This window comes from Amblyraja radiata, chromosome 3 (genome assembly GCF_010909765.2).
Source record: "Amblyraja radiata isolate CabotCenter1 chromosome 3, sAmbRad1.1.pri, whole genome shotgun sequence".
NCBI lineage: Eukaryota > Metazoa > Chordata > Chondrichthyes > Rajiformes > Rajidae > Amblyraja > Amblyraja radiata.
This window is the reverse complement of record NC_045958.1, coordinates 94,469,864-94,484,799: the sequence shown is the minus strand read 5'-3', so window position 1 is coordinate 94,484,799 and position 14,936 is coordinate 94,469,864. Positions and strand designations below refer to the sequence as shown.

Here is a 14,936-nt window from a genome sequence, read left to right as displayed (position 1 = left end):
TGTACCAGGACACACACTACAAAAATAAACCCACACTCCCTTCAGCATCACGGACGTTGCTGCTCCTCCCCCGCCTTGGTCCTCGCCTGACGTCATCGCTGCCCCGCGCTGCCTGCTGGGAGTTGTAGTGCGGACTGCTTCGGCCCCCGGGTGACCTTCCGCTGCCCCGCCCACCGCCGGGTGACGGGCACAGCTATCGCCCAATCAACTGCCGCCCTTCGGAGTCGGTCGGCACCAATGGGCAGCGAGTGGGGCGGGACCAGCGGCGTGATGACGTCAGGCGTCGCCCTCCCCCCCCCTGCCTCCTCGGCCGGAGGCTGCCAGGCCGCTTCCTCTCAGCCCAATGGTGACTACATTTCATTCTCCGTCTCCCGCTACCTTCTCGCGTCACCAATTGGTCCGTTCGCGCGTCGATGATAAAACGGCTCCGGCCGGTTTGGCGGGTGAGCGCGGGATGGGTGTTGTTACCCGGCGGGTCGAGTCTCCCGTCAGGCCGGGGCCTGGTGAAGAGGCGCCGGCTCCGGGCCTGGACGGGTCTGTCTGTACCCCGGGTCTGTCTGTACCCCGGGTCTGTCTGTACCCCGGGTCTGTCTGTGCCCCGGGTCTGTCTGTACCCCTGCCCCGGGTCTGTCTGTACCGCTGCCCCGGGTCTGTCTGTACCCCGGGTCTGTCTGTACCGCTGCCCCGGGTCTGTCTGTACCCCGGGTCTGTCTGTACCGCTGCCCCGGGTCTGTCTGTACCCCGGGTCTGTCTGTGCCCCGGGTCTGTCTGTACCCCGGGTCTGTCTGTACCGCTGCCCCGTCTCTGTCTGTACCGCTGCCCCGGGTCTGTCTGTACCCCTGCCCCGGGTCTGTCTGTACCCCTGCCCCGGGTCTGTCTGTACCCCGGGTCTGTCTGTACCGCTGCCCGGGGTCTGTCTGTACCGCTGCCCGGGGTCTGTCTGTACCCCTGCCCCGGGTCTGTCTGTACCCCTGCCCCGGGTCTGTCTGTACCCCTGCCCCGGGTCTGGCTCGGTTTGTATCGTTGCCCAGGCTCTGGGACAAGTATGTATCTGTCTGCATTGCCTCGAGTCTGGGTCTGTGTCTGACTGCACTGTTGCTCCCGGTCTGGCTCTGTCTGTATCGCTGTCCCGGGTCTGGGTCTGTCTGCGCTGCTGCCCCGGATCTATGCTGTGTGTGTGTCTGAGTTGCACAGGCCCTGGGGTGAGTGTGTGTCTGCACTACTACCCTGGTCATGGGGGGGTGTTGTGTCTGCAATACTGCTCCGACCTAGGGTCTGTCTGTATTACTGACCTGGCCCTAGAGTGTGGCTGTCTGTATTGTTGACCCGGTCCTGGAGTGTGTCTGCCTGCGTTACTGCCCTGGCCCTAGATTGTGTCTGCCTGCAATGATGGGTCAGACACTGTCTGCAATGTTGTCCCATGTCTCCCTGCCCTACTGTCCCGGCTACGCTGCTATGCTTCGACTTCTTGTTGTTGCACGCACAAAAGTGGGTAATGCTAACTGAGGTTTAATCATTGATATTAACAAAAAAACTACTGAAAATACTAAACAATTTATTTCCACACATTCAGATTAATTGTTGCTACAACATAGAACAATACAGCTCAGAAATAGGCCCATCGTCTGAAGTCTACATCAAACATGGTGCCAAGCTAAATTAATCTCCTCTGCCTGCAAGTGATCCATATCCCTCCATTCTCTGCATATCCATGTAGTCGCACAGCACAGGAACAGGCCCATTGGTTCAACTTGCCCACGCTGACTAGATGCCCCATTACACCAGTCCAAGCTACCCACGTGCCTACCAAGGATGTTACGCTCACTGGTCTATAGTTCCCAGACTTTTCCTTGCAGCCTCTCTTAAATAGATGCACAACATTAGAGTTCCTTCAGTCTTCCAGCACTGAACCCTTGTCTAACGATGATTCGTATATCTCAGCCAGGGCACCTGCAATTTGATAGGATCGGTCAAACTCAGCATGGATTTATGGAGGGGAAATCATGCTTGACTAATCTTCTGGATTGTTTTGAGGATGTAACAAGTAGAATGGATAAGCAGAGCCAATGGATGTGTATCGAGACTTTCAAAAAGCCTTTGACATGATCCCACATAAGAGGTCAGTGTGCAAAATTAGAGCAAATGGTATTGGGGGTAGGGCATTGACATGGATAGAGAATTGGTTGGCAGACATGAAGTGACTAGGGAGGTGCCGCAAGGCTTGGTGCTGGGACCCCGGTTATTTACAATATATAAGGATTTAGACGAGGGAATTAAATGTGACATTTCCAAGTTTGCAGATGACACAAAGCTGGGTGACAATGTGAGCTGTGATGAGACCATGATGATGCTGCAGGGTGACTTGGATAGGTTGGGTGAGTGGGCAGATGCAGTATAATATGGATAAATGTGATGTTATCTACATTGGTGGCAAGAACAGGAAGGCAGATTATTATCTGAATGGTGTCAGATTAGGAAAAGGGGAGGTGCAACGAGACCTGGGTGTGCTTGTACATCAGTCACTGAAAGTAAGCATGCTGGTACAGCAGGCAGTGAAGAAACCTAATGGCATGTTGGCTTTTATTGCGAGAGGATTTGAGTTTTGGAGCAAGGAGGTCCCACTGCAGTTGTACAGGGGGCCCTGGTGGACGGCACCTGGAATATTGTGTGCAATTTTGGCCTCCTAATTTGAGGAAAGACATTATTGCTATTGAGGGAGTGCAGCTAGGTGCCCCAGGTTAATTCCTGGGATGGCAGGACTGACATATGCTGAAAGAATGGGTCGACTGGGCTTGTGTTCACTTGAATTTAGGATGAGAGGGGATCTTATAGAAAGATATTTAAAAGAAATTAAAGGATTGGACGGGCTAGATGCAGGAAAAATGTTTCTGATGTTGAGGGAGTCTAGAACCAGGGGTCACAGTTTAAGAATAAGGGGTAGGCCATTTAGGACGAAGATGAGAAAAAAATTCTTCACACAGTTGTGAATCGGTGGAATTCTCTGCCACAGAAGGCAGTGGAGGCCAATTCACTGGATGTTTTCAAGAGAGTCAGATCTTGCTCTTGGGGCTAAAGGAATCAAGGAATATGGGGAAAAAGTAGGAATAGAGTACTGATTTTAGATGATCACTAGACCAAGTGCAGACCCATTGGGTCTGTTCCCCCAATGTGCGGTTGTGGGGGGGGGGGGGGGGAGGTGGCATGCAGCGTCACACACACTAACTATCTCCCCCCTCCCCGCACTCACGCTAATTACCCCCCTTGATATTATATTAATATTATTAATTTGCTCCTTTTACCCCATAACCACACTATCTACTGACGCATAGCCCCCAACTTGCAGTCACATCTAGAGGGAAGGGGGGGGGGGGGGGCGGGGGTAGAGAGTGAGGGCAGAGAGTGAGGGCAGAGAGAGAAGGGGCAGAGACAGAAACACAGAGAAAGGGGCAAGAGGGAGAGGGGGTTGGAGAGGAGGAGAAGAGGAAGGGTGGTGGAGAGGAGGAGAAGAGGAAGGGTGGGTGATGGGGGAAAGGTGTGGGGGGGGGGGAGGGGGAGAGAGAGGGGGTGCTGAGAGAGGGGTGAGTGGGAGCAGGGAGGGGAGGGAGGTAGAGGGTGTGGAGGGAGGGTGGGGGAGAGGAGAGGAGGAGAGGGGGGGGATGGGGAAGAGAGGAGAGAGCCTGTGGGGTGCTAGGGGGGGTGGGGGGAGGAAAGAGAGTGCCTTTTTACTTCAACCCAAACCCCCCAAACAACCATTTGCAGGCAGTGCTTTTTTATTTCAAACTAACCATATTTTCATTTTCAAACCACATTAAGGGTACTTACTCACAGGTGTGAAGAAATTTGTTCAGTGTCATTCAGAGTGACAGAGACTAATTGACAGAGCTCCATCTTGATGAGAGACTGATTGAGGCACACCACTTCCTGGTTTTATAGTCCCTCCCCCTCCCTCCAGCAGGGGCAGCAGAGAGAATTGGGAATTTTGTAAAAACATTAATATCTCCGTCATTTTTCATCGACGGGAGAAATCCTCGGCACACATGCGGCGGAGAGGGGCTCTGAGCAAGGTGGTCAAAAATGACGACCATAGGTAGCAGCGTTCTCTCGGAAATCGCAGCACAGAAGGCCAAAAGCGGTCAAGAACAGAGATTTAGTAATATAGATATTGAATTGAAGGGCCAATTGGCCTACTCCTGCACCTATCTTTCTAATTTCTAATTTCTTCTCTAGCTTCCTCTGGTAGCACATGGCACCTGGAGTAATCCAGAGATCACTAACCTGGAGGTCCTGCTTTTCAAGCTTTTTCCTAACTCCCTCTAAATCATTTTGCAGGACATCATCCCATTTCCTACCTATGTCACTTGTACCAACATGCACAACCACTAACTTCTGTCCCCCTCTGCTCAGCTGACTTGCTCTGACACTCAAATATTACAAGTGGCAGAGTTGTACATAAGTTTAAACTCATATCTCTGTACGGTATATCAGATATTCTTGGACAACATGCAAAACAAAGCTTTTCACTGTACCTCGGTAAACGTGACGATAATAAACGTAACCCTAAATATCCATGTGCCCAGTTAAAAGGTTCTTTAACACCTCTGTCGTACCTACCTCCAGCACCCCTGGCAGCATGTTCCAGCCACCTACTACTCACTGTGGGGGGGAAAAACTTGCCCCACACAACTTCTTTGACCTTTGCCCCTCTCACTTTAAAGCTAAAAATAAAACTTTTATTTAACCTGCATTTGATGAAATGAACATTTTAAGCCATTGGATTTTGTTTTGTCATTGTGCTGAAGTTTGTCATTTTTTTAACAATATCAATGTCAGGGTTGGAAATTGGCATTGATTATGTCTGGTTTATTAAAACAATGTTTGTGATTGTTTCTACTGCTCCAATATTTGACTTTTAAGCCTTGTACTATTATTGAGTAGGATTGCCACAGGAAAATTGAGCATGTCGTTAATGTGTATCCTCCATAGAAAATAGTTCTGAAAGAAAATATTAATTTGCTGTAGGTCCTTGTTTACATGTAATGTGATCATCTTGAGTCTAGGTTAGGAACTAGTGCAGCTTTAAGAAAATGTCTAAAGACAATAAGAAAACTACAGTCATAGTCATTCAGCAGGACAACAGCTCATTCAGCCCAACTCAATCCGATGTTAACCATACGTAAGAGCAGTAACAGTTAGTCCCAATTCCTTTCTTTCTCCTCAGCTTCTGCATGGGAGGATGCCTTTCATGGCTCCGGCTACTTTTAAAGCTCTTTGCTGCATACGCATAGAGTCACACAGCACACAAACTGCCCCTTCAGCCCAACTCAGCCATGCTCACCAAGATGCCCCGTCTAAGCTAATTCAATTTTCCCACATTTGGTCCATATCCCCCTCAACCTTTCCTATCCATGCATCGGTTTCCCAACGTTTTGCTTGAATAAGCCATCGTGGAAACCACCTTTGCTAATTTGACTTGTCTCATTTTGATGATAATTCCATTTCCTATTGTTGCAGCATCCTTCTTACATGATCCCATATTTCTTGCTTTATCTATTCTTTGTACAATGTAGTGTTACGGGCCCATAAGCTCCATAAGATAATGTCCAGTATAGTGTGATTAAAGATAGTCTGAGGGTCTCTAATGAGATAGATGCTGCTCTAGTTGGTGTTGGGATGGTTCAGTTGCCTGGTAACAGCTGGGAAGAAACTGTCCCCGAGTCTGCAGGTGTACGTTTTAACACTTCTGTACGTTTTGCCTGATGGGGTGAGACTTGTCCTTGATTATGCTGGTGGCCTTGTCAAGGCAGCGTGAAGTATTAAATGGAGTCAATGGACGGGAGGTTGGTTTGTGTAATGGTCTGGGTGCCTACAATTCTGCAATTTCTTGCGGTCTTGGATGGAGTTGTTCCCAAACCGTGCTGTGATGCATCCTGATAAAATGCTTTCCATGGCTCCTCTGTAAATGTTGCTAAGAGTTGTTGGGGACATGCTGAACTTCCTCAGCCTTCTAAGGGCCAACTTCTGTGTTGGACAAATCTGACTCGAGGCCATGTAGTTTTGGATTCCCTCACGAGGAGAATATTTCTCAGCACTTACCTTCTGGATCTTTCACGATTATCTCTTTCTTCACTGAAGTGAAGATTTCACAGCTTGTTCAATCATTCCTCAAAACCCGAGTGAAGCTTCTCTGAACCGCTTCCCATGCGAGTGCATCTCTCCTTAAATAAGGTGACCCGTGGTACGTGTACTCCAGGTGTGCTTCACCAATGCTCTGATACTGGCTTATCGATGGACTCCATGCTCTTGCTGTTCTTGTGGTTCCTGTACGAAGGCACAGATCCATTCTGCATCAGATTATGGTTTTTCCATCCATTTAAACAACAAAATATTTATTTTTTGTTCTGCCTACCGAAGTTGGCTGAATTGAAAATTCCAAGAATAAAATCAATTATTTACATTTTATATAAATAGATGCAAAGATCATCTCTGATCAAATTGCTCGTAGTTGGACAGGGATAAAGGTCAAATCTGTTCCTCTTTTCCAGACTCTTTCTGGTAATTACTGTGGTCTAAATCTGCTACATCTTATGGTAAGGTATATCTTGGTATACAATTATAAGGTGGTGAGGAAGGCAAATGGAATCCCTGCTTTCATCAGCCAGGGTATAGAATGTTAAAGGGGGGAAGTTATGGCCTAACTTTCCAAAACACCGGAAATTGGAGGAACAGTACCTCATATTCCGCTTGGGGAGTCTGCATCCTGGGGGCATAAACATTGAATTCTCCCAATTTTGTTAGTCCTTGCTGTCTCCTCCCCTTCCTCAGCCCTCGGGCTGTCTCCTCCCATCCCTCAGCCTTCGGGCTCCTCCTCCTTTTTCCTTTCTTCTCCTCGTCCCTCCCCACCCCCTATCAGTCTGAAGAAGGGTTTTGGCCCGAAACGTTGCCTATTTCCTTCGCTCCATAGATGCTGCTGCACTCTCTGAGTTTCTCCAGCATTTTTGTGTACTTTCCAAAACATTAGCTGAGCCATAGCTGGAATACTGTGTGTAGCTCTGGTGGCTGCACTGTAGGAAGGACACAATTGGACTGAGGGTGGTTCGGATGGAGCAGCGGTAGAGTTGCTGCCTTGCAGCGCTTGCAGCGCCGGAGACCCGGGTTTGCACCCGACTACGGCTGATGCCTGCATGGAGTTTGTACGTTCTTCCCGTGACCTGCGTGGTTTTTCTCTGAGATCTTCGGTTTCCTCCCACACTCAAAAGACGTACAGGTTTGTAGGTAAATTGGCTTGGTAAATGTGAAAATCGTCCCTTGTGTGTGTTGGTGAGTGTTAATATGCGGGGATCGCTGGCGGGCACGGACCCGGTGGGCCGAAGGGCCTGTTTCCACGCTGCAACTCTAAACTAAAGAGAGGAGATTCCCCAGGATATTGTCTGGGATGCATTGTTTCAGTTATGAGGAGAGATTGGATGGGCTGGGTTTGTTTTCTCTGGAGCAGAAGTTAGTATTAACGGGCAGTGCAGCGGTGGAGTTGCTGTCTTACAGCGCCAGAGATCTGCGTTTGATCCTGATTACGGATGCTGTCTGTGCGGAGTTGGTACATTCTCCCTGTGACCGCGTGCGTTTTCTCTGGGTGCTCCGGTTTCCTCCCACACTCTAAAGACGTTCAGGTTTGTAGGTTAATTGCCTTCAGTAAATTGTCCCCAATGTGTAGGATAGAACTAGCGGACGGGTGATCGCTGTTCGGCACAAACTCAGTGGGCTGAAAGGCCTGTTTCCACACTGCATCTCTGAGCTAAACGAAACAGGTGGTTGAGATGTACAAAGTAAAGAGGGGCATAGATAGGGTAGAGGGCAGGAGACTTTACCCCAGAGCAGAGATGCCTAAAACAAGAGGGCACAGGTTTGGGGTAAGGAACCAAAAGTTTAAAGTGGATCCAAGGATGGTTTATTTTCATCCTTAGAGTGATTGGAAGCTGGATGCACTGCCTGAGCAGCTCGACATTCACAACAATCAAGTATTACAAACGATAGACACAAAGCTCTGGAGTAACTCAGCGAGACAGGCAGCATCTCTGGAGAGGAATGGGTGACGTTTCAGGTCATAGTACAAGATGTCCACTTGAATCACCAAGGCACAGACCAAGTGCCAGTAAGTGAAATTAGAATAGATGAGTTCTTGGTGGCTGGCGTGAATCTGTTGGACTATTTCTGTGCTCTAAAACTCTACATAAACATAAGATTGCACCAGCAAACAGAATCAGAAATGTTTCAACAGTCAACATTGTGAGTAGGAGATTATTTGATGGACAGGAAATCAAGTTAGTGCAATGAATGTTGCTTGGTTTGCAGAAGTTTTCCAAGTGGATTGTTGGCTCAGGGCTCGGTGCCAGGTCTGTTTTTTTGTTGAGTGTTGATGTCAATGATTTGTCCTTTGGCAAAACAGTTAAAGGGATGTTGTTTTAAAAATATTAAATAGGGAATGAGCAGAAAGGCAGTAAATTCACCCGTTAATGTGCGCAAGCGTGAAATGGTATTTTGAAGACTAAATAAGAAAATGAATATATATTCATGAAAAGATAGCAAAAATCCGAGTGAGGGGTGAGACAATTTGCTAACTTCAGGGCTGACCAGCATAATGGCAGTTTTTCCTCCAGAGGCAAAAGGTTTGTGTTTAATAATAGGAATATGATGTGCAAAGGTAATTTGTTCATGTGCAATACATTGTATATACATGTTGGTTGGCGTGTACTCTACATTACATTTACATGCATGTTGGTTGGCGTGTACTCTATATTACATTTACATGTATGTTGGTTGGCGTGTACTCGGTGGGCCGAAATGCCTGTTTCCAGGCTGTATCGCTTAACTACACTGGTCCAATTGTTAGGAAATCATATAATGTTGGATGCTCCATTGAGAGATTGATACATAAAAGACGGGAATTGTTTTCATTGCTGAAAAGAAAATGTAACTAATTTAAGGTTTAAAGTTTTGATAACTTGAATAGACTTTCCAACCGAAAGAACCTAGTTATTTAAAATTATTACAAATATTTCTTGTACATGGGGAATATAAGGATTGAAAAGAGGAGGCTGTTGTGATTGTGACTGATCTTTTGCTTTTATCCAACCATCTGCCCATCAACCCACCACCTACCTGTAACCACCTATCACTTCCCAGTCTTTGTCTGTCGGTGGGGGCACTGCGAGTCGGCTGCCCTGCCAGCAGCTTGTTCGTCATTTCTACTTTTTTGTCTTTTTTTAGTGTGTCCATATGCGGTGAGGGGGGGGGGGGGGGCCCGCTTTCGGTTGCCTCCTCCACGGAAAGGCAACTTTTTCCATCTCCCTCGCGGCCTAACATCATGGATTGGAGCGGCCTTTCCCGGAGTCGGGCCCGGAGTTTCAGCAGCGGGCGCAGCGTGGACTTTTTCATCGCGGAGCGGGCGAGCCCTTGTCAAGGTCGCCAGACGGGAGTGCTCCGATCGCTGGCCCACGGACTGTTACAGCCTGAAGTCGCGGTCTGCGGAGCTTCTAACTGTGGGCTTGGCGTCTGGAGCCTGGGACCCCTCGCCAGGGATCGCCGGAGAAGAGCTCCGACCGCCGGCCCGCGGCCGATAACATCCTGAAGCCGCGGTCTGTGGAGCTTGTCGCCGCAGGCGCGGCGTGGACGTACCATCTGGAGCCTGGGTTCCCTCAGCGGGGACAGCCAGAGAAGAGCTCCGACCGCTGGCCTGTGGCCTACAACATCCTGAAGCCACGGTCTCCAGAAGGAAAGTGCCGATTCGGGACCTCCAAGCCGCAGAGTGTGTTCGACCGTACCGATGTCAGATTTTCAACCATCCCGACGAGAGGGCCTGTTCCTCGGGCCATCCGTAGCGGCGACTGTGGAGGTTTATGGCCCTGACCATGGGCGAACAATGGAGGAGGACTGACTGTACTTTGTGCCTTCCACCATAGAAACATAGAAATTAGGTGCAGGAGCAGGCCATTCGGCCCTTCGAGCCTGCACCGCCATTCAATATGATCATGGCTGATCATCCAACTCAGTATCCTGTACCTGCCTTCTCTCCATACCCTCTGATCCCCTTAGCCACAAGGGCCACATCTAACTCCCTCTTAAATATAGCCAATGAACTGGCCTTGACTACCCTCTGTGGCAGAGAGTTCCCGAGATTCACCACTCTCTGTGTGAAAAAAGTTCTTCTCATCTCGGTTTTAAAGGATTTCCCCCTTATCCTTAAGCTGTGACCCCTTGTCCTGGACTTCCCCAACATCGGGAGCAATCTTCCTGCATCTAGCCTGTCCAACCCCTTAAGAATTTTGTAAGAATGCTGTGGTGGATGTTTGTGTTTAATTTTTTTAGTGTATTGTGTGTTTTTTGATTGTACCGCTGCTGGCAAATTCATTTCACTGCACTTATATGTGTATGTGATGAATAAAACTGATTGATTGATTGTTCTGTCTGTCCCTGCTCTCCCAGCTTTCTCTCCTCCCATCACCCCCAACACAATCAGCGTGAAGACGGGTCCTGACCCCAAAAGTCACCTAGCCATCTTCCCCAGAGATGCTGCCTATCTCTGGCAGCGCTGGAGTAACACAACTCCAGCACCTGATCTTTTCCCCCCTGAAGAAATGTCTTTGTCTGACTGCGATTCACAAGGTTAGAGGGATTGTTGGGCAACAAGAGTGACCCCGGAGACAGATTGTGACATAATCTCATGCGATGAAAATGCAGATGAAACTATCGCATAGTTTTAAGTACCGTAAACAAGGTATTGTGTGATGTTATGCGTTATCTGTGAACACATTTCAATACGAGATCTTATACTTTGTAACCCATTTTCCCTGTGGGGCCCAACAAGATGGTGATTGTTTATTTTCGATAGCTGTTCCGTCATCAGCTCTAAGCTTGTGTCAAAATGGACATCTTGTACCAACTCTTTGGAGTTGGTGGTTTTGCCTGACGCCTGCTCAGTTTTTCTAGAGGTGTCTAAGAGCCGTGATCATGAGCAATGGAAAGAGTTGATTTTTAGACAAAGCTGGGCAGTGTGGCTGTGATAAAGATGCAGAAATAGATGCTTCAGGGTGAGACAGCCAGGCTAAATGATGGGCAGATGGAATATAATGTGGTAAAACATGAGAACATAAATCGAAAGGCAGATTCTTAAATGAGAGATTGAAAGCTGTTGGTGTTCTTGTGCACAAGTTGCTGAAAGTTAACATGTCATTCTAGCAGGTAATAAAGGTAATGGTATTGAACTGTCATTTTCACGCCTCACATTCTCTCTGTACCCTTCCATATCTCCAGTTTCCCTCTCCCCTGGCTGTCAGTCTGAAGAAGGGTCTTGACCTGAAAAGTCACCATTTCCTGTCTGCCTGTCCTGCAGAGTTACTCCAGCATTTTGTGTCTACCTTCGGTGTAAACCAGCATCTGCAGTTCCTTCCTACATATCTGTCTAAAGCTAATGGTATGTTAGCCTAAACTGCAAGAGGCTTTGAGTACAAGCGTAGACACATCTTTCTCCAGTTCTACAAAGGCATGATGAGACGGTATCAGGAATAGTGCATCCAGGTTTGGTCTCCCAGGGAAGGAGAGAATCTGTTGATTAAGGTGTGTAATGATGGGTCACCAGGCTGGTTTCGTTCAAAGAGAGATTACGCTGCAAAGCACTTTAGCAGAAGCAGAGACAATCTCGCAAAGAGATCACTCTTTAAATGAGATGCAGAGTTGATGGTTCCCAAGGATGGAGTGCCCAAAACCAATTGTCACCCCTTCAAACTAAAGAATTAGTCATGTGGGACAGATGTGGGGGGCATTTTCTTCATCCTGGGGGTGGCAAGGATTTGCAATTCTTTCCCCAGAAATATGAATTGAAGCGAGGGATATGAGGATGTGGCACACCAAGAGGTCAGCCACTGTCTCATTGAATGTCTATTAGCTCCAAAGGGGCAGGTTATTCTTATGTCAAATCTTGCACCCATCACTGAAGCCTGTATTAAGAAACTTCAAGAGACCTCAACCATCTGCTGTTTAAAGAGCTGGGCTTTGCCCAAATGTTATACTTCAACCCACAATTTCCACCAATCCCCTTAACTAAATGAAAAGCCTGCCCCTTTTTTTTTTAGTGCTGCTCTATTTTATCTTTGCTGTTTGTGACATCTTGTTGGGTGTCAAAGTACTGCATTTCTTCCTCAGTCACGACAGAAACGGTGCTTTAACAGTGTTGCAACGTATAATTCACTTTCAGTGCACATTTTCTTACGTTAGTTGCAAATTTAGTTTAGAGATACAGTGCGGAAAGAGGCCCTTCATCCCACTGTGTCCGAGCTGACTAGCGATCACCATACACTAGCACTATCCTACACTCTAGGGACAATTTTACCATTTTTACTGAAGCCAATTAACCTACTGGTCTCTGGCGCTGTAAGGCAGCAACTCTGCCGCTGCACGAGCAAGAAGTCCCTCTGTGGCAAACAGGACAAATTATGGGCATAAGCTTACTCGATGTCTTAGCTATGTCGTAATTGATGTCACAGAGCATATTGCATGTAAACAAGCCCTTTGTCCCAACTTGCCCATGCCAATCAAGATGCCCCTTCTCCACTCTTCCAACCTACCTGCATTTGGCCTCTATCCTTCTAAACTTTCCAATTCCATGTACATGTCCAAATGTTGTCATAGTATCTGCCTCAACTACCTCTGGCAGCTCGTTCCACATACCCATCACCCTTTGTGTGAAAAAAGTAGCACATCCCCCTCACCTTGTCCCCTGGTTCTCAATTCCCCTACTTTGGGTAAAATACTTTGTGCATTTACCCTTTCTATTTCCTGCATTATCTTACACACCTCAACAACATCCTCCTGCGCTCCAAGGAATGAAGTCCTAACCTGCCCAGTCTTTACCTAGAACTCAGGCCCCCGAGTCCTGGCAACGTCTTTGTGAATCTTCCCTGCATTCTTTGAGGTTTAGAGGTGGCTTCATGGAGGTAGTGGTGAGTATAGAGATTTGTCAAGCACCTCTGCATATATTTAAATGCACCAGCAGCTGGAAAACTCAGATGCACATAAATGGAATTGAGATCAGCATTAACTAATTGAATAATGGAACAAGCGCATGGATGAATGATTAATTTCATTTCTCTTCCATGGTGCTTGTTGAAGTTTGGGATGGATTGTTTTGTCAAACCCTGCTTTACTCTACAATTGCAGACTGCTGAAATATTGAATTAATTTGTTTAAACCTGTTAACTGGAGAGAAGTGTTCAATAGAAATGAGTGAATGCTTTTCAGATGCGTATTTTTCCAGTGTTTGATTTAAAAAAATATTTATGTTTGGGTACTGCTTATCCTTGATGCTTTGCATGGACAGCAAATTTTTTGTTTTTCATGTCACCGTTTTTAGTATTTATCTGAACAATAGATGATCTAGCTCTGAAATTCTAGATATCCTGAACTGTTAACCGAAGAAAAGATAAATAATTTGTCCATTGCATTTGGTGCTCCTGATGTGGTCTCTTTACATCGGCAAGTCCAAGCATAGACTCAGCAACTGTTTCAATGAACATCTGCGCTCGGTCTTCCTGGATCTATTATCAATTTTAACTCCCCTTCCCATTCCCATACGGACCTTTATGTCCTTGGTCTTCTCCATTGTCAGAGTGAGGCCACACACTAACTGGAGGAGCTGCACCTCGTATTCCCCTTGGGCAGTTTACAGCCATGTGGTATTAGTATTCAAATTCTCCAATTTCAAGTACCACTATTCTTTCTCTGCACCTCTCCCCATTCATCCAGCTTCTTTCCTTCCTCCTTTCACTCGTCTCCCTCTCCAAAGGACCTATTTCTCTCTTATCCTCCCTCTTTTCCTATCCCTCAGCCTCCTTCCACCTATAATGCTCCCTCCGACTTTACATTTCACTTCTCCTCTTCTATCCTTATCTGACACCGTGATTTCTCCATTTCAACACTCGCCTTTGCCACTTACTCCACCCATCCGCCAATCAACTCCCTCCCACCCCCTTACCTATACCCAGCTCTCAATTAGAAACAAGAAAGTGCAGATGCTGGTTTACAAAAGAACGCACAGAATGCTGGAGCAACTCAGCGGGTTAGGCAACATCTCAGGATGACACGAATAGGTCACTTTTCGTGTCGGGATCCTTGGTCACTTTGCCACACCCCCACCTCTCTTTTCTGGCTTTTTTCCCTTCTAATCCCATCAGTCTGAAAAAAGGCCCCGACCCAAAAGGTTGTTTGTCCATTCCTTTCACAGATGATGCTTGACCCACTGGGCTCCTTCAGCGCTCAAGATTCCATCATCAGCAGTTTCTTGTGTTTCTTAATAATTTGCTTGATTTCCCTTACTCCCTCCACTACTCATCCCTTCCCTGTCCATTCCCTTTTTGGAAATCGCCAGCTACTATTTGGGGATTTCCAACGAACGTGAATGGCTCATAATGTAGTACCACACTCTAACTTCTTTAACTCCAGTTATTGCAAGTAGACCTGAGCTTGACGGTATTATAAAATGCCACCTAAAATGCATCAGCAATGAATTTGTGTTAGCTGTGAATGGGAAGGGTGTAGATTCAAGAGTCAAGAGTGTTTTATTGTCGTATGTCCCACAAAGGACACTGAAATTCTTACTTACAGCAGCACAACAGAATATGTAAACATATTTACATGTAACACTGTAAACAATATAATAAACGAGAGAGAAAAAAAAGTTGGAGATTTTATCCCAAAGCGCCACGTCACATTTCCCAAGAGTTCCTATTCCATTTTTGGCGAGTATCTGTCCCTCATACAACATGATTAAAACAGAGACACGAGGAATGGCAGATGCTGGAATCTTGAGCAAAACGCAAACTGCTAATCAAGGACAAATCTCACCCTGGTCCCCCAACCTCTTCTACCCTCTCCCGTCGGGCAAGAGGTAC

The 14,936-nt window shown here is 47.1% G+C and overlaps 1 protein-coding gene across 4 annotated transcripts in view; it reads left to right on the top strand.

Moving 5' to 3' along the window:
* Positions 1–219: 219 nt before the first annotated feature.
* Positions 220–14,936, top strand: part of rnf4 (ring finger protein 4) — a 38,133-nt gene continuing 23,416 nt past the window's right edge. The window contains exon 1 of one of the 4 annotated variants that reach the window (XM_033018381.1): positions 220–346. In XM_033018381.1, the coding sequence (XP_032874272.1) occupies positions 344–346 (3 nt within the window). In that variant the 5' untranslated portion in view covers positions 220–343. Of the gene's footprint in view, positions 444–14,936 lie in introns of all 4 variants that reach the window. The other 3 variants (XM_033018380.1, XM_033018379.1, XM_033018378.1) reach the window with 3 other exon arrangements.